Source organism: Vanacampus margaritifer, chromosome 1, assembly GCF_051991255.1.
Source record: "Vanacampus margaritifer isolate UIUO_Vmar chromosome 1, RoL_Vmar_1.0, whole genome shotgun sequence".
In the NCBI taxonomy this organism is placed as follows: Eukaryota; Metazoa; Chordata; class Actinopteri; order Syngnathiformes; family Syngnathidae; genus Vanacampus; species Vanacampus margaritifer.
Window position 1 is genome coordinate 24,054,287 of NC_135432.1, and position 23,110 is coordinate 24,077,396.

Below are 23,110 nucleotides of genomic sequence, written 5' to 3' on the forward strand. Positions count from 1 at the left end.
CTGTGGAGCATCATCGCAATTTTTTTGTACACATGGTGCTGATATACGTACATGTATGATACTTATTTATATTTACATCAAATACTTTGTACAGTAATTTTTAAAAACATATTTGCGCGACCAAGAAAAGCCGTTTTGGTGTTTCCGCATGGGCGCTCATTGCTGACGGACGGCAGAGCGGAGCTAATTCAAGCTTAAACACAGAAATGTGACGCGCCTGATGGCGAGCCAACTTGCTACATGGATGGCTAAAAAAGTTCATCTTGTCTTCAAATCTGTATAGTCCTATGTCTTTTCTTTTTAAAAGGTTTTCGTTTTACTTTGACTAGTTTCGCCGTCCACTGTCACTTTCCTCATCATAATCAAAAAACTGACAGTTGAGACGTGACTTTTTTTAGGACAAATCTCAACTGTCAGTTCGATAGCTTCTGAGAGAGGTGAAAGTGGACACCGAAACTAGTCAAGGTAAAACGAAAACCGTTTTTTGTCTTTAAAAAAAACCCATAGGACTGCTAGATGGATATCAGTTGCTGGAGGTAACAACAACACAACTTTAAATAACTTAAAAATTGCGTGATTAATGTGGGAAATTAATGAAATGAGGTGCTATGGACGAGTAACAGACACTGTGAAGTTAAAACGACGTAGGTTGCGTCTACTCCCTGTATTTTCACTTTGTTGTATTCATGTTGATTTGCCTGTTATTTGTCTACTATAGAGCAAGAAGCAATATTTGCATTCTTCTCAAAGTCCTGGATGTGGACTATTGAACAGATTAAAAATTAGATGAATTCTTCAAATGTTACAATGTAGCAGCGATAACAGCAAGCAAAATCAGTTTGACCAATCAATCAAACAATCAGCAGTTTATGTGACCCTAATTGAATCACATCAAATTACCTGGAACGCCAGTACTACACCAGGTATTAGAAATCCAATCTGTTTATACCGTTGGAAAACCATATACATATAGAGCAAGGTTCACCAATTTCGGTCCTTAAAGTCTGGAGTCCTGCAAGTTTTAGATGTTTCCGCCTACCAACACGCCTAATACTAAAGATCAGGATCGTTATCAGGCATGCTGATGAGCTGATTATATGAATCAGGTGTGCTAGTTGCCGAAGAGAGGAGGAGGAGGGGGCAAGGTTTTTACCTCTTTTAGGTTTATACCTTTATCAATTGTGAATCCATCATCTTGCTCAAAGGCACATGGGCCCAGATCTAAATTAGTCATAATTTGCGGCCACTCTGCTCTAATCTTGTGGGTGGCTATAAAGGGCGTCAGCTACGATACTTGACAAACGAGAAATAATCATGCATCCGCTATCCACAACTACATACATATTTATTCAATTATTATGGTTTAAGGAAGCATGGTGACTGAGTGGTTAGCATATTTGCCCCACAGTTCTAAAAGTTGTGGTTTGAATCTTAGCTTTGGCCTTGAGACGACTATGTTTTCTCCGGGTGTTCAGTCCTGCTCCCACATTCCAAAAACATGCATGATAGGTTAAATGAAGGCCAACTTGTCCATAGCTAATGTCAGAGTGAGACATCGCTTTTTATGATTCCTGAGATTAGCTGATGACCAGTCCAGGGTGTATCCCAACTACTGTATATCTCCACTGGGATAAGCTCCATTTTACTAATGAGGAGAAAGGTTACAGAAAATGAGATCTGGATTTACACTGATCACAAAGAAAAAAAACAAGTCTCTACATTGTCAAACCACACAAACAATTCCGAGACAGAAAGATCATGGCACCGGGGAATCTGGATTTGAGGATCAAATGAAAAGAGCAGAGTCAGGACAAATGAAGAAATAAAAGGGAAAATGGGAGAAAGAGGGTAAAAGTGACCTGGCTAATGCCAAACAAATCGGGATTAGACCCAGATAAGACTAGTCACAATGCTGAGCAAGCCCCGGGACGCCGCGACGTGGAGGGAATCATGAGGGCTGCTACAAGCAGCTCATTAGGACTCCACACATTCGCCCCTCGTCTGGCAAACACCGCGCAGCGCTTCACAGTGGGTGGTGCAAAACCCATGCCAGAGAGAGAGAGAGAGAGAGAGAGAGAGAAACTTCACAATAATCAGTGTGCCCTGGAAGTGAAGATGAACTATTTTGTGTGGAATGGCACTTATGGAAGTATATTCTCAGTCTAAAGATGCTAGTAGACAGTAACCAGAGAAATTGCTCATCATTGGTTACTGAATGCTTCTTGTCTATTTTTTAACAAAGACTCTGCCTCGTTTGCCAAGCTGTGGGTTAGAAGAAGGGGAGGAGGAAGAAGAAGTGGAGGTGGGCACTAAAAAAGAAAACATCAGGGAAATATCTGAAACTGCCAAATGATGTTTTCACAAACACGGCAGATGAGGTCATGGAGCAAGGCGGGGAGGAGGGATATTTGCCAACTGGATAATGTGAGGTCAGCGTATCAGTGGAATGAATGGGATTTGAAGCCATGTGCAAGAGCTTAATGGGTCATGGTATTTGCATGTCAACTCAATATACAACTTGCAATTGCACCAGACTGCAGAATAAAGCGTGTGTGTATGTGGAGGAGGTGCCCAGCCATCGCTGTGCCGCACCGAACAAAAGTCAGAGCAGTGACAGGACCTCCATCACCTATATAAACACACGCACACACACTTAGACAGTAACACTGCCAACTCCTGCTGTTTGGATGACATTTACACTCAACCTTTCCACTTTGTGATTGATTGAGGTTAAAATCCTATCATTGCCTATAAATCTGTCACCTTAGAGTTGTGTGTTTATGTGTGTGTGTTTGTTTGTGTGTGTGTGTTTTTACTCCATGACTTTGAATGTGCAATTAAACCTGACTGTGAAATGGAAAGCTGAAATGTTTTCGAACCATCGTAGGGACCATCAGGTCCAAAGCACCTCATGACTTATGACAGGAAACAATTTATAAACGGCATTGAACAAACACTCAACATTTAGTACACATGCTCATAATAAAGAACTGTATACAATATTTTAATTAATAGAGACAGCACCAATATTTATATTGATTACCTTACTATACAGTACACCCCCCCCCCCACTATTTTTTTTTTATTATTATTCAGTTTCCTTAATAAAGAAAATAGCACTCTATAATATTATCCGAGCTTCCAACTGTTACGTGTTGTCCATTCTTTGTTACTGAACACTACCTTGTTGCACAGATAACACTGATTGTTATGGACATTTTTTTTAAAGTCCTTGATTACATTTCTCAAATAGGTTGAAAATACTGAGTAGATAATTGTGATCTATGTTTGATAACACATCACAGACGCGGCACTCTATTGGTGGCTCCAGCGGCGTAGCGCATGCCGTGAGCATGCAGCAGAAGCTAGCAGGATTGGCTAACGACTTGAGGCTAACTCCGATCACTGGAATTCCACAGAAATCGGCCAACCACGACTGGTGGTGGAGCGATGGGAGCACCACTATTTTAAATATACAGCGATGGGGGGGGGAAGACTATCCTGTTTTCTTCAATTTATTGTACATCAAGTGACTAACTGACACAAACGAAAGTATGGAATGCCTAAACACACTGTTCTAATAACTTGTTAAATGATTCTGGTCATTATCATGGAAAGATGTTTTAGTTGTAATTGATAAACTGGTCAAAACATATGCACCTTGAGTTGCACGAGGCATTTGAAATTAAAATCATATTATATTTTAGAAAAATTGATTTGTCTGTAGGTTGGCAATGCAGTATAATAATTTATCATTTATAGGTTTGTGGGACCTGCTTTGCATGTCTTGGCCACCAGGTGGCAGTATATTACATTTATGCCGATACTAACGAAAAAGAGTTTCACAGCACTATAGAAATATCAAGGCCGTCATTTTGACTGCTTTCAAATTTTGCAACGTTATATCCTATTTTGAAAGAAGGATTTTTTTGTTTTTCACAGAAAAAATGTTTGCAGTTCGAGTTTGCAACTTTGCATGTGTAATCGCTGAGAAGTTATGTTACGTCAGTTAAATTAATGAAACACTCAATGTATAAATGACTGCTATGGTCATTTTTGTAGTTGCATAATTCTGGCAGACCAAGTGAAGTCCCCCAAATCTATTATGAGCTAAGCAGCAGCACTATTAAGAGAACTGAATCACTATGGAAGTATTTTCCTGGAGACAAAAGTCATCAGGGTATGAGTCAGAGCAGAAGAGTTGTAAAATCGACTAAAAATGTAATATTCTAAAATGCATCGCTAGAATTGAGAGCAAGTGAGTCATTATTCGCTCATATTTGAATTTGTTCTCTGTAGCCAAAATTGAAGGAGACCACAAAAGCTTATACAGAAGAGTGAGTAGATATGAGACCTGCGCTTAGTGGGAAGAGTCTGCTCTCGCAATCCTAAAGCTATGGTTACATAAAGCAATTCATCTGTATTTGTATCATTTTATGTGAATCAAATGAAGACCATATGCTACATGCAGACACCAGATTGACTTTGGACTCACTGGAACCGGGACAAAAACTTTACTCAAAAGTTACCCTTTGACAAGTTACAAAGTGGCAAAATAATTGTGAGGTTTAATATGATCCAACAGAACAGAATTCAACAATCCTGCATGCGGAAAAGGAGATTTTATTAAGCAGACATGGAGACAGATTTTTTTTTTTAATGAAATCTTCTGGAAACACATTTTGGAAGTAGATTTTAGGCCCCAACATAACATGAGCAGATGTGATAGGAGGAACCTGCACCCCCACTGAAAAACAAAAATAATTCAAACTGCAAAATAAAATAAAGATCTGATGTGATAAGGACCAAGCAAGATAAGACAAACTTGTCAACATTAGAGAGGGACAAATGAAAACAATACGCTAGCTTTCATTGACAGCCTCTTTGGGGTATATATTGATTGCAAAACAAAATCTTTGCTCACCTGTCCAAGCCATCAACATAGAGTGACGAGCAGAACAATTAAATGTTCTTCCTTCAGATGGCAAAAGACACAATAAACCTTTTTATCCACCTGTTGCCATGGAATAAGTCCTGGCTTCGTGCAAGCGTTGTGCTCAACTAAACAGGCCCAGATTCCACATTAAGTAAGTCAATGAGTGAGCTGAACGGACATGAGGTCATCATTATTTTTAGTATTTTTGTGCATTTTTTGTTTGGTGGTGCGCAGTGAGATTTTTCTAATGTGAAACGGGTGCCTTGGCTCAATAAAGGTTGTGGAACACTGCTCTATTCTAACGAAATGATGTTTACAAAGAGTACACAGCATGCCATCAAGCATGAATGAAGCAACATATTAGACTACTTTTGGTTTTCCTTTTGACAGTGAAATCCAACACTATAATGACGATGACCACAAGCTAATCAAATAAAATACGTTTGCAAACCAAAGTAACATTACTGACACAACGGGTGAAACTTGTATGTTTGTATATATGCATATATATTATATTATATATATGTAATTTATATATATATAAATTGATTTGTCTTTGTGTGTGTGTGTGTAAGTGTGTGTGTGCGTGTGTGCGTGCGTGTCTCAATAAATGTATTTAATTTATTTTGTTGAAGTCAAACAAGTACAGTTGTAGTTCCTCATGGGATTGAAAACGTTGTGTAAATCAATGTGTGCTTCCATTAAAACACACACGCGCACACGCACGCACACACGCACGCACGCACGCTGCTCAGAGGCACAGGTTTCTTCTGTAGGATAACGGCCTTCATTTTTGTCGAGGATGCGAGACTTAAGCGCAAGGAAAATAAGTCTCTTGAAAATAAAAGGATTTAGCAACTCACACACGACCACGAGCTGCACAACTCACTTTTCAACACGTTCCATTCAAAAGTTAGGCTCTCTGGTTTAAACGCCAAAATAGCGTTTTGTTTTCCGTACCCGTTTTCCATTCTGGCTGATCTGGGGTCTGTGCACGGAGGGCTCCCCAAAGCCAGGTATTTGTGTTCATTAGCACCAGGATCAACAGACTATCAACTCGGGCTGTTTGCAGATCAGGACCAAGTACACACTGCTCGCAAGGAGCGCTCTGCAGCTCGACACGTTTAAGCAATTGTACGAAGCAGACCAATTAGCTATTTCCCTTTTGTTTATGCCTTACAATTTAAAAAGTGGCTTCACGCGAACAGGGCTTAAAAAGAGAAAATGGCAGCAAAAAAAAATAAGGATCATGATTTATTACTACCAAAGCTAAAAAATAAATAAATAAATACATTTTCTAAAGCCGGGATAAATAAACAATACGTACAGATTTGTATGCATCAATAGGCTAATTAACGAAATGTGAAAAGCTTTGCCGTTAATATTGGCAACAGTCTTACAATGAAAAAAAAAACTCAAGGCTTCTCAAGAATGATATATTTTTAAAAACAGTATTTAAAATAATTAGGAAAATAAAAAAATAAAAAGCTGCATAATTATATTGCTATAGGGACGTGTGCATGACAATTTTCGTTGAAACAGAATCTCCTCGAGAGCCAGCAGGCCTTTACACAGCTAATTAGGCCCCTAGCATCATTATCATCATTAGGTCATCACCTTCTTAATGAGTCGCGTGAATAAAGTGTTCACAAAAGCTGCAAGGAAACAAGTGGATAAAATAGTGCCACGAGAAAGAATGCAAAATAAAATCTGCAACGCCAAATATCATAACAGGAATTTATGCTTGTTTGATTCTCTCTTTGCACTTATTGATTGACACTTTGGGAAGTGGAGGTGGGGTGGGGGGGACCCTTTGGGTAAAAAAAAGGAGGGGGGCGATATGTGCATGCATGCAAACGGAGAGAGAGTGAAAAACAAACGAGGCACAAAATATTTATTCTTTCTTACCCCCACCCGACCCCCTTTTAAAAATAAAATAAAATGCACGCCTGAGGGAGGAAATGCTGTGGGACAGTACCACAGCGCCCACTATTACACAAGAAGGGAATGATGTGATTTCACGAGACTCGGAAGGTTCTCTTTACAACAAGCAGAACATTCGAATGCATTTCGGCAACTTTCGCGTAACTTCCAGCAACCAGAAAAGCAAAACTTCCAGCAAGAGCGAAGAGCGAATCTGAAAGCTGCAGTCAAGCACCGGCGTCAAACTTTTGCGCGGAGAAACAAACACCGCAAAGTGCACACAAACTCGCCCGGGCAGCCGCAACGAAGCGTCCACAAAAAAGTTGATCTCTGGCGGCCAAAAAGTGTCGACGCTCGTCTCCGCGCTATGACGCCGGACGGGAACAAGCATGAAGCGCTATTTTTTTTTTCAAACCGGGAAGGAAAAGACCAGAAAATGCGGGACCTACTTTTGGCCAGTTTTCTCGCCCTCGCCTTGGATCTCATCTTGTCGCCTTGTAGATTCCTCTCGTCGTCCACCGTGAGCCCAGAAGCAGCAACAACACTATCTTCATCTCACCAGCAATTGTCAGTTTGGACACCTTCGCACATGCGCAAAGCCCCATTCAATCTGACACCCGCGCCGGGGCCAAAAAACTTTCCAATGTATTCATCATCATCACTTTTTTTTTTGTCCTATCGTCTCCCCTTTAGATCACTTATCTCTTCCCCTCCTCCTCCTCCTCTACCTCCTCCTCCACATGCGGCTCTCTCCTCACACTCGCACCTTCTCAACCTTCCTCCTCCCCAACTCCCCCCCTTCAGCCAGCAGCTCCCAGCCCACCCAGCTCCGCTGCTGCCAGCACCCACTTGCATTTAACTCAAGGCGGCGACGTGCTTCTTCTCTGCAGCCGGCCCCTGCACGCCGCCAGGTAAGAAGCCAATTATTATTTTTTATTATTATCATTAGTATTATTCATGCTTTTATTACCACAGGCATGTCTTCGTTGTATTCAAGCAATTCTAGGAGGGGGGGGGGGGGGATAAAAAAGTTTGTTATTGGATGGAACTCTACTAATTGCACTATTGCATTATTTCTTGTGCGTGTGTAGCAATGCAGCAGCCAGCAGCTGTTTGAAGCATGCCTGTTCCCCCCTCCTCCAAGCCAAACATTCTGTTGGCTTCACAGAAAATTATTTTGTAATTGATATATCAAAAAAAATTAAACAGAAAAGAAAAGAAGTGCATACAAGAGACGTGGACTGCAGTGTAAGCATGAATCTGCACCTGTCTGTCTGTTTGTTTTGTGTGTGCTGCAGGCAGGATTTCAGAACCCACTAATTTGGCTTCGACTGCAGGTCCCAAAGTCCAGGTAATGTTTACCTTGAATGTATAGACTAATGCAGAAATAATTCCTTTATTATCATTATTATTATTATTATCATTTGCATGCATGGTAGAACTGTAATTATAATAAAATTTAGACAATTATTCATTCTTAATAATATTATTATTTCTTATTATTATTATTATTATTATTATTATTATTTGATCGTTCCATGCAGCAGCAAAATGTGAGAAAAGTCTGTCAGCGTATATTTGAAGCCGAGAGGTGGGCCGGGCTCCACATGGTGCCTGGGCCTATAGACTACATGTCATATGGGAATGGTTTCCGTCTGCTTTTGGCTAAATAAAGGCAGCTCTGTGTTGGAGCCTATTAAAGATCTGCGATGATGGAGCGGCTGCAGTCTGCCTGCCTGCCTGCCTGGTGGTGCACACATCTATTCACGTATGCTCAGCAAACACAACACACACCAAACGCACATCCTATTATCATTATTATTATTATTATTATTATTATTATTATTATTATTATTATTATTATTGTTGTTGTTATTATAATAATAATAATTATTATTATTATTATTGGTAGTAGTTGCAGTAATAATATAAGACGTTTCTAACAACAACAACAATAATAATAATAATTTGACATTACTCATGGATTTTACAGTCTTATTGGACACGCCTCAAATATATTACACATTGCGCAGAAATAGCCCCGCAGATGATTCCCTGTAATCATTAATCAATAATAATAATCAGTAGTAATTAGCATACATTTGCTGGATACTCTAGGGAGCCTGTCTTGGAATATTGGTGGGGCGCGGAGGGGAGGGAATTAGGTAGTACGTTCACATACCACAATATAGGCCTACATCCAAAATTATGTTTTCGAAACATTTCGATGATTGGCGTTCCTAATAAGTTACACCAGTTCAAAAACAGTGCAAAACTGAAAAAGAGCAATGTGGACAAACAAATTATAATTAGCGTGCAAAGGTTTTGTTTGCGTCCTTCAGTGGGCGAGGAAACAACGGGAGTGAGAATGAAACCATGGTCTTGATCGATTGGCTCGAGATCGATTAGGTCAGCCGCACACACAAATACTGAATAAAGAGAAAAAAACTGACTTGGTCGTGTGTGTGTGCGTGTGTGTGTTGCACTCACATGTCAGGCCCGTGTACACAACATATTTTTATTGCACTAGTTTGGACAAATGAGGCGCAATTAACGGTTAATTACCCTGGCGAGGAAATGGTCGCACTCCACCGTGACACTCGCCAGGACCGAGTGCTTCCTCCTTTCATTTTTGTTGGAAGGTAGGTCGGATGGTGGGAAGGAAGGATCAGAAGAAAGACCGGAGTGAGCTGGCTGCGTCTCCGGAAGAGAGGTGTCATGGTCAGCCCTCGTATGTTGCTCTTGTTAAGTATCCTAAAGAGGAGACACAGTTTCATGAACAACAAGAACACTTCCATGCACACTCGAAATTATTATTATTGTACATATGGTGCATTATTTTACTGTATTAGGATCCGTTAAGATTTTTTAAAAAAGGGAAACGTACACTTTTGATTTATTTTTTTATTTAAATATTTTATTTATATATCAATATTGCATTTATTTATTTGTGTCCTATTCCTAGTCTGTGTATGTGCACAAACGCAACCTGAGGCCACCTCTCCAGTACTGCCCCATGGGCCAAAAGCAAACCGAAGGAGAAGAGTGGCTATACAACGTTGGAAATTGAAATGAATTTAATTAATGAAAACAATACCCCCCCCCCCCCCCTTCCCCAACACACACACACAAGTAATAATAATAATATGAAACAATACGGCAATAATCTTTTTTTGTGGGGGCTTTCATAATAATAATAAAAATAATATGAAACAATACGGAAATAATATTTTTTGTGGGGGCTTTAATAATAATAATAATAATAATATGAAACAATACGGCAATAATCTTTTTTGTGGAGGATTTAATAATAAAACATATTATTACTATCATCACCATCATCATCGTCGTCATCATTTTATATATATATATATAATCATTATGATGATGACGATGATCGATGGTGATGATGATATTCGTTTTGTTAATTTTCCCAAATCTTGTGATTCTCATATAGTACCTTCAAAACAAAATGGCCGCCTACATTTCACTTTCAGGAATTTGGGGCCCGTTGGAGATCCCCCTTGGGGGCCGACACGTCAATCCTGCAAATATTGAACTTTATGTTTTTTGGGTTCTTTTACACATGGGCTTATATATTTTATTGTAAGCTTTCAACTTCAGATTTTTCCTAATGCAATGCAAGCAACAAATGAGTGCACTATTATTATGCACTCGTAGACATGGTGTCGTGAGTATGCGTGTTGGGGAAGGAGGAAGTTTTTTCACTGCGAATGCGGTCAAGACTGTGGTGACTGAACACACACACACACACACACACACACACACACACACACACACACACACACACACACACGAAACCGAAGCTTGATCCCCGGTGGAAAAGGGTTTCTGGATTAGACTGCGTGCAGATAGCATCGGCGCACATTGGACATGTGAGACCAGAGAGTGCAAAGGCCCGCACATGAGGCGCGCTCCCGGTCAGGTGGTCGTCAGAATGCGCGCGCAGTTTTGGAGTCCAGCTTGAGTGTGTGCGCGCGCGCCAATGCAGTCCATTTGTACTGCAGACAGCACATACGGAAACAAGGAAGTATAGCGTCGTGAATCCACACACACGTAAACGCACACTTCCACACCATAACAATATTCCAGGACCTTTTCTCACACACACTAAAATAAATGTCGTGTATGTCTGATCATGTCTGTGTTTTATATGTATTATTTGTTTCGAAATATTCAATCTCAATCTGTTAGTTAAAAACTATATATGGGCTATAAAACGTATTTGTCCATTGCAGCTGTTAATTTGAAATTCTTTATCGAACAATATCTTGTCTGTTTTTATTCATTTATACAGGCTACTTAGTATTAATTCTATAATGTATTATTTTTGACAATTTGAGAAACCTCATGATCTTGGAAACGGAAAATAGGTTAAATAATAAAATATAGCATTATATGGACATAAGAAAATATTATAATATAATAATACCTATTAATGTCAAGGTGAAATTCCGATTTTAATTTTACGAGCATTTCGGAGAGTGCACAATTAATAAAAAATAATATTGATTAAAAAATGATAGGTCTATATTTAAGCTAACAGCAAAACTGTACTCATTTGAGAATCCCGGTTCTTAAATGTGAAGTCCGAGTGTGAACTATATGATCATTTTTCAAAAGGCAAAGCAGCGAGTGCTATCATCATTAATGTTGTTGTTTTTAATTAATCGCTGGTTAATGTCGTCATCAATTTCCCGCAGATGTGACGAGCGAGCGAGCGAGCGACAGCAGCGCCAAACAAATGCACATTAAAATATGGCCCGCAGGCTCCAGTTGAAAATTACCCTGATGTCGAAATGACCTTAATATAATATGATGTAATCAATCACGCTGTCTGCTGGGACACTGGGAATCACAATGTTAATCTTTGAGTTTCAAAATGGCCTGTCATATTTTACAAGTCAGCCAAAGAGCACACAGACACACACACACACACACATTCACACAAACACACAAACACATGCGCAGGCTTGCGCGTACACATTTTTAGACACGCGCGCGCGCACACTTCATGCTAAAATCGCTGCACTTTATTATTGAGATCCACTCCATCTTTAGATCAAATACATGTAGAGATTGGAAAGGCCAAAAGAGCGTCAACCTCCGCCCCCAAGGAGGACAAAATAATAATAATGTAAAAAAATTATTAATATTATTATTATTAGTAGTAGTAGTAATAATAATAATAATAATAATAATAATAACAAACCAATCAAAGCTCACTACCAATGATGGTGATGATACACAGTAAAATTGCTATTATTGTGATACTTACTGCTACTGTTATTGTTGTCATTTAATTAAATAAAAAGGGGGGACATTGTGACAGTTAATATATATATATATATATATATATATATATATATATATTAACAATTTTATTAAATTTTATTTAATTAAAGGACAACAATAACTGTAGCAGTAAGTATCATCACTATTAATAACAATAAGTACAACTATAATACAATTATTTATACAATATAATAATAATTATTATTTATTTTTTAGCAGCATTATTAAATCATTAAAACAGCAATGAAACATACTTCTCTTTGGAAGATTTAAGTTGCCTATCATTTATCTAATTAAAATGGTTGAGTTAAAATAATACTGCAGAGAGAGATATATTTTACCCAGTCAGCTTGTTAAAATACCATACAAGATTAATAAAAGTAATCTTTGATTATCACACAATTAGAAGTGAGAGCCATCAGTATATGCATAATACTGGAGGACTTTTAGCACCAAATGCTGTATACACACATGAATACCCACACAGAAGGTTTGGCAGGCACCACAAGAGTCTCATGTGGGCAGCATCAAGTGGCAAGGCCGGTTATCGACGCGTGTTATCATTAACAACTGCCGACAGATCCAGTAGAAGGGGCCAAGCCCACAAGCATCCGTTTGACACCGCCTCAACTGGCAGCGGGTGAAGACTGGAAAGGGCGGCCTGGCTGCCATTTCAACGGTGGCCCTTTTAAATCCACCGGCGCCTGGTCTCTCCCCTCCCCTCCTGTAAATCCAACCCAAGGTTCTTGTTCTCACCTCCTGTAAAGATCTGAATTGGGATTTGGTCCTGCACCAATAAGAGACCACGTCACATTGCTACTGGGCCAGCATTCAACAGTGCACAAATCACCTCTTCCTCTAAAAAATCTGTAAGAAGCAGAGAAAAACGTTTATTAATATCAAATCAAACATCAGTAGACTGCAAATACTTTTGGATTAAAAACAAAGAGTCATAACAATGTATTGGTTGACCATAGTGAGATTGAGAAGAGCTCCAGATCCCACAGTCAACATGCAGAAACAGGCATGATCATTATACCGCATGTGGGGGGAGTGACGCAAGTGCAGTTTCAGGACCCCCACGCACATGTGAAACAATGACAACGCTCAGCAAAAAGGAATGGTAAAGATATGTCTCATATTGCGGTTTGATTCCAATTCAGAGGGCCAGAACCACTTTAGGAAGGTTGATGCAGAAGCGTTATGAGCTTAAACCTAAATAGCTTCAAGCCTAACGGGACCAGTCTTGGTGCTTACACAGCCAAAAGGTATGCACAAGCTCAATCCAAAAAGGGATTTCTGCAAATCACAACAAATGACTGCAACTTAACCCCATACAGCAGCATGGTTACACCCATAGTCATGTACTGTGCTACTGACTGTTACGAACAATTTTTGTCATCATTTGCCACCATTTTTGTAGCCATTCAAAAGTTCCTCTTTCGCTCAACATCAGCAAATTAATTTAAAAAGAGAACTTAATATCATCCAGCCAAGACAAAGAATGCCCACTGACATTTTACTGATACAAACGATAAATGTAAGATGCTTAATATTGAAGTGTATGATTTCCTATAATAATGTAATGAACATAAAGCCCATTAAGAGGCAAAATGGCCGCCCCATGAGATGGACGAATACGGTGGATTTTGTTGCTTAAGAAGGGGAAGTCAGGACAAAAATGAAGTGCCATATGCATGGAACATAGCTCATATTTTAAATTCCAAAAACATTTTAGCACATCACTGAACAAATCTCTATAGAAATAATGATGATTTCCTTAAATGCATTCCATGGTTCTGCTTGTCACATTTTGTTGCTGGCAGTGGAACAAAATGCATTATTTGTAATAATCCAATTATATTTTTTTGAAAGTCAAATGAAAAAAAGTGTACCTGGATAATTTTTTGCATCACACTAATGTGTCACAGCACATTGGTTGGGATTCACTGTTTTAGGGCAGTTGTGATACAGCAAGTCCTTTGTAGGCACTGAATGTAGAAGTTTGGAATTATTGAATTCATTTAATGTAGTGCCTCAAAGGGCCATCAATAAATTAAAAGACATTTTGGATTATCCATAATCATGAATCCTTAATGCTGATAAAGTCAATCCACCACTAGGTTCACACTAAACAAAAAAGTTGACAATTGTAAAATTGTAAAAAATAAAAATACAAAAAACTGAAATACGTGTATAAACCATTATTTTTCATGTACGTATAGGCCTACATTACAGATTTGTAAAATCAGGCACAAGGATGTAATCATGCATCAATAAATGAAGATCAATTTTCACTTGGGCAGAACAAAAGCAAGCAGCAAACAGACAACACTGGCAGTATCACTGCATAACATAACATCACTTTCATTTTGTCCTTTTCGGCTCCTGTTACCTGCAAGTGAGTGGATACAATAGTTGTTTGTTTGTTGTTGTAGTGTGTACAACTGAGCTGGTGGCTTGACATGATGATTAACTCATTCACTGCCATTGACGACTATAGACGAAAAAAAAATTCATGTGAACCTTTTGTATTAGTTAAACTTTTTTTTCCCATTTAATTTGATTTTTTATGAAAACCTAGAAAAATTGTAAATTTATAACAGATATATAATTTGTGATTAATTGTGAGTCAACTATTGAAGTCATGCGATTAATTCCGATTAAATTAGGGGCGTCAGGCCATTAAAATAGGTGGGGATCCTGATGGTGACTTGAAAAACAGCAGTGCTACCAGAGCTTTGCCATCCATCTGCCTGCCTAAACACGAGTATAGTGTCATTTCTATACAATAGGGCATGAAATCAAGTGGAAAGAGCTAATAACATACCAAAAGAAATTATATTATAACATGTTTCCTGGACACACCATGCAAACATTTACAGTGCAAGGAGGAATGCATCTTGACTAACGACTCTTTCAAGAGCTAAATGGAGTCAAGAATCAGTCAGTGTAATCTAATTAATGTGACAATATTGTTGGTTAAAGTTGTCCTGCCCTATAAAAGTTTTTTTTTTTTAATTTGTTATTGTCAAGGAGTATATAGCCCAAAGTAAAACAAGCTGCACTTGATTGAAGTCTTGGTGAATACCATAAACCACACAAAGAAGCTCTCAAAATATCTACAATTAAGAATTGCCATTATGTAGCCTTTCTTATGTTACCTTACATTATGTACGTACCGTTATGTACTTGTTGCTTTACTGTTTTTTGAGAAGTACATTTCAGTTGGCTTCTAAAGGATGGGTGTTCTTTGATCCATATATCTCTACTTTGCATTGCTAAGTTACACAATTATTTTGTCAGAAACTAAACAAAAATAGTTTTGTCCACACACATTTTTCAAAACTAAACTAGACTAGACTAAAACCCTCATTCATAAACAATAACTGGGACTAAATCAGTATGCATTTTCGTCGACTAATGAAGACGAGATGAAAATGTACTTCACTTAATAAAAACTGGACTAAAATGTATGGACATTTTTGTTCATGAACAAAAACTAGATGAAAATTATAGGATTTTGTAAAATCTTGTCTCTGCTAATCTGTCATGTGGCACACAATGACACACACCCTTTTATATTGACAGCTAATGAGTCCAACATGCACAAACATGGGACAGACAGGAGGTGGACTCACGGTGAAAGGTTAAAAAAAAAAAAAGTTAATTAGTTATAACGTAACATTAATCCAACGGTTTTAACGTTCCAACAATAATGTTAATCCGACCGCTAACTAATGCTGGCTAATATACGAGCTCATAGCATGGAGCCTATACAGTAGTAGCCACTTGTTGATATACTATAATTGTGTGTCAAGTTGTTTTTCATCAAAAAGATGAGAGAAAATGTTATGTGAAATACTGGTTTTAAATCCGAAACGTTCAACATAATCTATTGCCCAACAAAATACAGGGGTTAAATGATTGTCCTGACTAAAACATTGATAGTTTTTCTTGACTAAAACTAGATGGATAAAAATATGTTTTCTTGGACTAAAAAAAAAAGACTAAAATGCTAGATTTATAGTCCACTAAAAATGGACTAAATGAAAACAGAATGAGATTGACTAACTATGATAAAACTAACAAGCGTGACTAAGACAAAATTTTAAAATGGCGGATACAATTGACACTGTCAGTTCTTCAAAGTATAATACTATAAATTTTAATACCAATCAGTAAAGTCAAACCTTTGAGTTTACTGCTGATTTTTTAAATTATTACTATCGTTGAATAAAGTCAGTCTTTATGAATAAAAGTTTTCTTTTTTTAATCTTTTAATTACACAAAAATGATAACGGTGTCGGAAATTGAAAGCAATAGAGAAGGAAGTGGTTACGATCATCAGTTGGAGAAACCACCCGCCACTGTTCTGAAGAACAGTAAGTAAGTAAGTAACTTGTACTCTTGGCCATTCGAAGAGACGGTCTTTCTGCAGCAGCACATCTAAATAGTTGCTGTGCTCCACAGGCGGAGGGAAATGTTGAAAGACTGCCCTCCTGTGTCAGACATATAAACACATGTTGCACAATAGGCTTGCACTCAGCTTCCTTTCCTTCCTTCTCTTACGAGACCTCGTCTCCGTGATGCGTCAATCAGAACACCCAACCAGCAAGTCAACAGAGAAATGGATCATCTGTAGGAAGATTGTGTCAAGGAGCATAGTCATTAACTGTGACAATATAAACCAGAACATTACGATTTGTGTGAGGGCAAGAAGCAAATGCTGGCTGTAACGGGTTCTACTTTGTAAAAGGAGCTGAGCACAAATGTTTTGCAATTCCATTACCTTAGACCTAAATCTTTAGTGACTTCAAATTTTCATCACTCATCCTTTCTTTGTGCAGCGTTTGTTCGGATTAGGGAGGGAGAGCAAGTGTAAGGTTTGACGATACAAGATAAATTCCAACACACTCGGGTTAGATAGTGAGCTAAATCTGCAAGACAAAATGGGGTTTTCATCAGATCGTATCTTCAATAGGGATGCATTGGTGAATACTCAAAGAGTGAATACAGAAAGTGGGGAAAAAAGTGGTATTGAACATCCCCAGTATTTAGTGTAACAAAACAAACATTCACACACTCACTGATCAACACTGTGGAACATGTTGAATAGTGGACATCGTGGACTTGCTACTTCCTTTATGTATTTATTTATTTGACTCCCTGACAGTTGTAACACAGGAATGCTGACAATAAGGTTTTGTTTTGACCTTTACTGTATAGTGGTGAGTAAGAACCGTAAGGCTACCATGTGACACTTATAGCCCGTCAGCTGCCAGCATTTCAATTCATGGAAGGCTCGGCCTAGGGGTACCTGGAAGCTTCGGGTCACGGTGGCCCCTCACCACTTTTCCAAGTTATTTACAAATGTTCTTTCCCTTCACAAATTTATGAAGTCTGCCTGTTTTGGAGCAACGCAGTGAATATAAAGAGGAAGCGCAATTAGTATAATTGTTCTGATATGTTTTCTCTTCCTCTACGTTTAGGTTCATCACATGGCAAAATGCATGTTGAGAAAAATCACATTGTAAATATAAACTGGGGGAAAATATATATATAAGTCATACTGAAAAATAAGATTTATATTATTGTTTATCGATACTATGATGTCTGGTCGCCACATTGCTTCTGCCTATCGTGCTGGTATTTTACATTCTCCTTTGAATATACAGTAAGCACAGTATAGATTACAGTCATTACTTATTCAGTATATTCATTGTTCATATTTAAAGCTGTCACTCCACTTAGTGTAAAGACAGTAAATATAAATATTAAGTATGTTTTTTAATTTCATTCACAACTTCCTACTGTAAATATGTCAATTATATACGGACTAATGATGCACCTATTTTGACTACAAAACTATTGTTGCTGATGTTCACATTCAATTTTGTTCATACACCCAGTGGCCATTTGCACCCCCCCCCCCCCCCAAAAAGGTGGATGTGGCGAGAGTGAGAAGAAAAATCTAAAACATAGATGCCACTACTAATGATCAATTGGTTTATATACTGGAGAGCATATCTTGAGATGCAAAGGTACAAATAAGATATAAATTACTAAAATAAGAAACATTCTTCAAAACGCTCTCAAGCATTCTCAAGCAACTGTGGATCTGGTCTAGTGGGATACAGGGCCGTTGACCCCCCCCCCCAAAATCTTGAAAACCCTCAACTATTTGTCTTATCACCTTTAACAGAAAGCTGTTATGTAGCAGTTTTGCGAAATTAACTGAAAAATATAAACAATGTATAATTGCTTGTTTTCTTGATTTCAGTGTGTTTCATAAATTACATAATTTCAAAGCAGCCCTCGCATCCTTCCACTTTTTGTGTGACCCCTCAAGTCAAAAAGACTCCCCTGATTTAAACTAAAGTTGTTGTTTTTTTCATGCCATTAGCCATTCACCTAGGCATGTTTATTTTTTTATTTTAAAATTGTTATGTGCTGCTACTGTCTATGCAACTAAAAAGGTTATGCCTCAGATTTTTTTTGGTACAAATACTAGTCAGATTAGTTTACTTCCTTAAAACCTAAATTTACTTTTCAGCTCCCAAAGTAGGCAATAAAATTCAAAAGTTTTATTTCACAATCAAGAGGAAAACTGCACTATGACTTGAATTCGGCTTTTCGATCAAGACAGGACAAATAGCATGATGGAAGGGGCAAAGACAGGATAGTGATAAATGTGCATCTGAGTATGTCTATAATTCAGGGGGCGGGGCATGATTCTGCTGCGTGAGCTTATCCAGAAGATCTGTTCTGCTTCAAGAGAATGAAGGATAGAGGTCCGATATGAATAGTGTGCCACACACTTGCTCTACGATGCACACACAAGCCAGGACTTTGTCAGCATGACCTACCGCGGAGCGTCCCGGCAACCCGCTCCCAAAATCCAAGCTCCAATAACAAACTCCACTGACTCTTCTGATTGGTCGTGACAAATGCTCTCTGCAAGACTGGCTACGGGTAATGTCGGCCAAAAAGGGTTCGACGGCCTGTCGGCTTGACTCCATGTCACTGCGAGCGCATATGCATATGCACGTGTGTCACTGGATGAGTGTGGAAATGCATTTGTTTGTGTGCTCTAAGCTGAAGGTAAGAATTGAATCTATCCAAAGCCACTACTATAAACATCAATTGTGCATTCATGGGAATTTTGCAGGAAATCATGAAAAGAAAAGTTAAGCACTGAACTATTTTCCAGTATAATAGTGGTCCAGAAAAAGGGAAAAAAACGAAACAAAGGAATAAAAATGGGGATCATTCCAAATAGGGGGTAGGACAAAATATTGCTACAGTATTGCAATATATCATGTATGAAACACCAATTGCACTTCTTGACATCATAAAGGCAGAACGTGATTATGTCTAGTGTAGTCTGCTATATGAAGACCACACAAAGCAGCAGATGGGGTAGTTGCTAGTCGGTGTGCGCTGGATGACGGGAAGCGGGAATTTGTGCAGTGAAGCTTGGTGGCGCTCGGGCATCTGGTGGTGGTCCTCAAGTGTTGGTGACAGCAGTGGAAAAGGAAAGAACCACATGCCTCCTCGCTTCACTGAAGCAGAGCGGGATTTACAGTATGCAGGCCTACCTCCACTGTGAAAGGCTTCTCAGTATTACTGAATCATAACCCAACGTCAGTCTTGTGTTGAGGAGGAAAAAGTCACCTCCAGGCTTGATTAATGCTAATGGAAAAGAAAGTTATTTAATCCAAACGACTTCCTTCATGAAAGACGCAATGCCTGTAAGTAGGCCTATATATTGCTGGTGTAGGGCTGAAACTTCATAAGTCACAATTTCATATTTTTTTGACAATTTCATACTTTTGGTCAGTCAACACTTGTCATTTTTACGAATTATTGACCAATCAAAAGTGTTGAAAAAGGCTCGTTGTCTTTAATGATGTCGTTTTAATGGTCGGGGGTCTCCTGAAAAGTGACCAATGCCAGTGATATATGATGATAAAAGTTTAAATTCATGCTTGTGAATTACTGGAGAGCAAATTGGCTCCCTTCTCAGTCTAACTCTCTCTGTGTATGAAATATTTCAAATGCAACTCTGTCATAGATGACTCCTTGACATGTGAGAACGCCGTCTAGTTTTTTTTATTTTCAAGTCTTTTCATGGCAAAGAAAATGATATTGTAAAATAAATGTGATTTCATGTTAAAGGGCATTATGCATAATTCATGATTTGCCAGTAACTTCACTCATTGTGGTACTTATGTACTGCATGTATACATTTAAGGCAGGGGTGTCTCACTCATTTTAATTCAAGTGCCACTTTCACCCAAAATTTGATCTCAAGTTGGCCAGACCAGTATGACCGTGGCCAAATAACCTGTTAACAGCAGCAGGTGAAAAATATTTCCATTTTTTGGGTGCAAATATTCCCATTTATTTTTAACTTTATCGCAGAGTTATCAGAATTTTCTTAACAAAAATGAGTGCACAATATTTACATCAAATCTTAGTAAGCCAAATTTCAGAATGTCATTTAACTGGTCTTCAGTGCGACTTCCAGCAGGCAAAATTAGCAACAATACTTAATTTTAGTGAACAACTCAAGTTTTTGTTTTGTCTTAAATTTAAAGCTAAATTCATCAGTTCACATTTTTATGGAACGCTTTTACATCACTTTAACATACTCTCTTGATACAATTTGCTACATTCCTATTAACAGGGCTTTGGCACCAATCTGTCACATGTTAAGGGTACAAAGCCATCCATCCACTATGCTTCCTTCCATAAAGACACATATATACAATATGCCACTTGCTGAGCAATGACACATGCACATGACCATTCATTAAATAATGAGCCGAGTTTGACTTTTGGTCTGAATTACTTAGATGGATGACATGCTGATGGGCAACCAGTGATGTGACTCCCTTGCACTTGTCATCATCCGTCCTGTCCCATTAGCTATCCCGCCCCCGCCGTCTTCTCACCATGGCCCGTGTGCCGTGATGCGCTGCGGTAGGTCAGGTGAGGAGAGACGGTGCGCAACCAAGACAGAAAGAGAGGCACAGAGAAGGTGAAAGGGGAGACTTTTATTATCACCATTGTTTCGCGCTCACTACCTCCGCATCGCCCACTGCTCAAATGTCCGCCCTTTTCAACACACCTGACCTCTCCCCTTACCCCCACACTTCTCTCCTAAATGTCTATTTTGCAAATCCACCTTTACCCGGCCTAACAACTCCTTCACTCCCCATTTGCTCCTCTCCTGTTCCCTTCTCCTCCCCCCTACCTTGCCTCTAAATGGGCTCACACAGGGAGAGAGGGTGAGAAAGGCAGACGAGGAGAAGGAGGGAGTGTGGCTTGGCCTGGAAGGGAGAGTGCACCTGGATGGGCAGGCTTCCTGGACATGCTGTGAGGGGCTATTGTCCCGCATGTCAGCAGCCCCTCTCTTTTAATGGGGCCCGTATATCATCGTTGTGATTATAGCAGATGACTGGAAGCTGTAGGGAAGGAGGGGCGGAACTGGCGGAAGACAGCATACACTTATGGATGTGTGTGAATGAGCGAGAGGAGGGAGAGATGTGGATGAAGGGTCAGTTTTGGGGACAGAGGTCTAAAGACGAAGGGACCCCCAAATCCCCCACAGACTGAAATCCTAGCACTTAACCCCAGCTATGGTATTGTGTGCTACCCTGGGGATTATTTCCTCTCCTTTTTTATGTGGCACTCTATTCATCTAGTAGATTCTGGAGTTGACATTTTTTTTAAGAGGTAAAAGTACGGGGACTTAAAGACTCGCCCACTCAAAAAAGCAGCTGTCAATGCGACTCGCAAACTCAAGATCCATGGAGATCGGAGCAATGAGCCATCATTTTCAACCAACTTAGCAAGAATGCTGCATGTAAACTCATATAAACTTGCATAAAGATCCTACGTATAAATATTTTTTCTATGCAGATACACTAATTAAAATGACGTAGCAAGGGCTGTCATTGACATCCTGTTGAATTGCTAAATAAGGAGTGTTTGTACAAATGAGAGCAACCCATGTTGAGGAGACAAATGGCAACTAATTGAGGAGGTGTTGTCGGGATACTTTTCTAATGAGAAAAGGGTCATAGCCCCCCTTAATTAGTTAGTATTAATTAATTAGTATATGCGTGCGTGTGTGCGTAACAGCTATTTTGTGATGGCTTCTTCCTATGTGGAATTAATTTGTTACACATAGATTTATATTGTGTTGGAGATGGGAGGGCATTTGCACAGATGCATTTTTCACCCAAATTGGGATAATACACTGTTTTATTTAATGTTAATTGTTCAACAATGCGGACATGCTTGTTGAAAAAGGAATATTTTTCAATGCAAATGATATCTTTTGCTATTAATATTTGAAGCGCCAGGTTGGGAACAATAATTTTTAAGTATTCATTCATTGATAAATTAAAACAGAAACAAATGCAACAAACTACAGTTGGACTACAGATGGATACTAGCATTGTGTTAAATCTGGTGCAGCCATCTTTTTTATGTTACTGCACATTGTCCTTTTAATAGACCAAACTCAAACTCAAATGTCACTTTTTACAATTAGTTTCCGTATGAAATCCTACCAATTTCTCTTAAGAACAGGTTGGGTGGTTGTAATTAAATCCTTTTTCATTTGGAAATTTCCTCAGATTACTTAAATATAAAATTATAATAACAATACCGACACTGAAAGAAACTATAAGTAGGAGAAAAAGTCAAAGTTAAGACAATGTGTTCACAATCAGATGAAAAAAAAGGTGGAAATTTACCCGCAAAGGACTGATATACGTTGTATAACACACGTTTCTATCCTCACAATATTACCACTTTGCATATTCTTTATTTTTATGCAATTGTATTTCAGTGGCCCTTAAACGTCTTCATAAAGAAACATATTACAGTTAAGAATGAAGAGGGAAAAAAAAGCTACAT

General features: G+C 38.7%; 1 protein-coding gene and 2 long non-coding RNA genes across 7 annotated transcripts in view; 1 reads left to right on the top strand and 2 right to left on the bottom strand.

Annotated features, from left to right (window-relative positions):
- prdm16 (PR domain containing 16) overlaps positions 1-7,573 on the bottom strand; it is a 191,041-nt gene extending 183,468 nt beyond the window's left edge. For all 5 annotated transcript variants that reach the window (XM_077544910.1, XM_077544890.1, XM_077544882.1 and 2 more), the window contains exon 1: positions 7,309-7,573. In XM_077544910.1, the coding sequence (XP_077401036.1) occupies positions 7,309-7,345 (37 nt within the window). In that variant the 5' untranslated portion in view covers positions 7,346-7,573. The remainder of the gene's footprint in view (positions 1-7,308) is intronic.
- Positions 7,574-7,623: 50 nt separating this feature from the next.
- LOC144035325 (uncharacterized) lies at positions 7,624-8,660 on the top strand. The gene is made up of 3 exons (XR_013288415.1): positions 7,624-7,770; positions 8,158-8,210; positions 8,535-8,660. It is a non-coding gene; the product is annotated as an uncharacterized LOC144035325 (long non-coding RNA).
- A 703-nt stretch (positions 8,661-9,363) lies between these two features.
- The window catches only part of LOC144035322 (uncharacterized), a 42,564-nt gene continuing 28,817 nt past the window's right edge, over positions 9,364-23,110 (bottom strand). The window contains exons 2-3 of the long non-coding RNA XR_013288414.1: positions 12,932-13,042; positions 9,364-9,613 (exon numbers count right to left, since the gene is read on the bottom strand). This is a non-coding gene — a long non-coding RNA (uncharacterized LOC144035322). The remainder of the gene's footprint in view (positions 9,614-12,931; positions 13,043-23,110) is intronic.